The sequence below is a fragment of the Acanthisitta chloris genome, unplaced genomic scaffold (genome assembly GCF_000695815.1).
Source record: "Acanthisitta chloris isolate BGI_N310 unplaced genomic scaffold, ASM69581v1 scaffold13595, whole genome shotgun sequence".
Classification (NCBI taxonomy): Eukaryota; Metazoa; Chordata; class Aves; order Passeriformes; family Acanthisittidae; genus Acanthisitta; species Acanthisitta chloris.
The window spans coordinates 2,209-4,335 of NW_008672167.1; the positions used below are offsets into that span (position 1 = coordinate 2,209).

Consider the following 2,127-nt stretch of genomic DNA (forward strand, 5'->3'; position numbering starts at 1 on the left):
AGCTGCTCGTTCTCCCCCCCCAGCCGCTGTGCCTCATCCTGCAGAGCCGCCCGCTCCTGCTGCAGCTTGCAGATGTACTCAGCTGTCTTCTGCAGGGTGGTGGCCTTGCTGACCTGAGGGGCCATGGAGTGAGAGTGGAAGGGGGTCCAGACCCCCCTGGCATGGCCACACCATGTGGGTCTGCAGGGGCTTGCAGTGGGCTCCAGCTTCCTGCCCCATGGGCTGTGGCAGGAGCTCTGTGCTTTGGGGTAGAGCAGGGGTGCAGCATCTCCAGGTGACACTGTGTCCCTGTGTGCCCAGGGATGACCCTGGGTGCTCACCTTGATGCTGGGCTGGGCACTCAGCGTGCTCACCAGGCTGTGCAGTGTGGTGAAGCCCAGCTTGATGTTGAAGCGTCTCTTCTGCTCGGCGGAGATGTGTGTGATGCGACGACTCTCCACCTGCGGGTCAGGGCCATCAGGAACCTTCTGGCAGTGGGGACAACCACTGGCCACCAGCCCCACTGGGGACAGGCTTGCCTAAAGCTTGCAGCAAGGGTGGGGGGAGTTTGGAGGGCAGGAGGAAAGGGGGTGCATATGGAGCTGGGAGTACTTGCCCCTGCCGTACCTTGTTGGACTCAGGCCTACCCCGGCGGGACATGGGGTGGTGCAGGCAGATGTCAGGACTCAGCCCTACAGTGCGTCCTGGGGAAGCCTGGCTGGGCTTGGGCCAGTCACTGCCTGGAAAAGGGAAGGTGCTGCTCTGGGGAGAGGGGCAGCAGCAGCAGCAGCAGCCTCTCATGACAGGGTGACACCAGGGTCCTGTGCTGGGAAGGGCAGAGAGGAGCATCCTGCAGTGCTGCCCCCACCCTGGGGCAGCCACGCTGCTCAGCTGATGGGGATGCACTGCTCCAGCCTTCAACCGTGTGATATCCCAAATCCCACTCATTTTACAGCTGCTCAGAAATGGGAACATCTAGGATGTGACATTTTAAATTCCAAGCTTTTCTTGGGATGGAAATCACCCAGAAAGTCCCAAAGGGCAGCAAGGTCATGGTGTGCAGCACCAAACTGAACTGGGACTGACACCAGAGCCTGGTTTCCAGCAGCCAGGCTGGTTTCTGTGGGTGAAAGCAGGCACTTCCTGCTCCAAAACCAAGCTCCAGGGTTTCAAAACCACAGTCCGACATTTTGCTCTGTTTTTGTCTTTTCCTGTTTCTGTTTTTGCCCCTGTGGAAGGAGGAGGTGAAGGGGCTGTGCCCTCCCCCACGGGAAGGAACCCTCCATGCTCAGCTGGCTGAATGGAAATAGCTGGAATTGAAGCTGAAATTCCCACAATATTCAGTCCAAGCTCTGTGCAGGAACTGTGGTGCCTTGTGGAGCATCTTGGAGTGCCCAGACTCACCACAAGTTGAGGTGGGGGACACCTGCTCTGCCTTGGGGACTCGCAGAGGGCTCGGCTGTGTGCCCACCAGTGGCACCGGCACTGCTTGGGAAGGGCTGGAGCCAGGAGCTGGTCCTGGGCTCATCTGGGCCATTCTGGAGAGGAAGGTGGCAGAGACTTCGGGGACAGCATTCTGCTGCTGAGAGAAGGCAGAGTGAAGGGGAGTTGGGAGGTCAGCACCCCATGCACACCAGGTTGGTCATTGCCCAGGTACTGACAGCCAAAGCCCTGTGAGGAGATGGGGAAGTAGCCCCACCCCACCATCTGCAGGGGCAGCCCCAGCCCCAGCGCAGCATGGCCAGGAAAGGGACCCTGTAATCAGAGTGTCTCCCACCTCTGCCCTGTTTTTCTCACAGGAGAGGACACTCAGGTGACTCCTGCCTCCCCCAGCCACACGCCCTCCCCTTCCCCCATGCCTGTCCAGCAGCCTACAAAAGGTGAGTCCTCAGAGCCCATCTGCCCCCCAGCAGCCCAGAGAGGGTAATTCCCAACCGGGGGAGGGGCAATTCCCAACCTGGGGGTAGGTGAGTGCTTACCGGGGAGACAGGGGCCGTGGGCAGGAGTCCTGCACCCATCGGGCTTGCGGCATCCAGGGCTGGGTCCTGCTTGGCTGAGGGGACAGGGAGCAGAAGGGCACTGCTGCGTGGGGCTGTCAGGGCTGGGGTGACCTTCCCGGCCCCAGGGGACAGCCAGTTCAAAGCACCA

At 60.7% G+C, this 2,127-nt stretch overlaps 1 protein-coding gene across 1 annotated transcript in view; it reads right to left on the reverse strand.

The window, feature by feature from the left end:
- The window catches only part of LOC103801976 (carbohydrate-responsive element-binding protein-like), a gene marked incomplete at its 3' end in the record, with an annotated part of 3,826 nt that extends 1,829 nt beyond the window's left edge, over nucleotides 1-1,997 (reverse strand). Inside the window, exons 1-4 of the mRNA XM_009074414.1 lie at nucleotides 1,959-1,997; nucleotides 607-741; nucleotides 321-434; nucleotides 12-113 (exon numbers count right to left, since the gene is read on the reverse strand). Of these exons, the coding sequence (XP_009072662.1) occupies nucleotides 12-113; nucleotides 321-434; nucleotides 607-741; nucleotides 1,959-1,997 (390 nt within the window). The remainder of the gene's footprint in view (nucleotides 1-11; nucleotides 114-320; nucleotides 435-606; nucleotides 742-1,958) is intronic.
- Nucleotides 1,998-2,127: the final 130 nt, after the last annotated feature.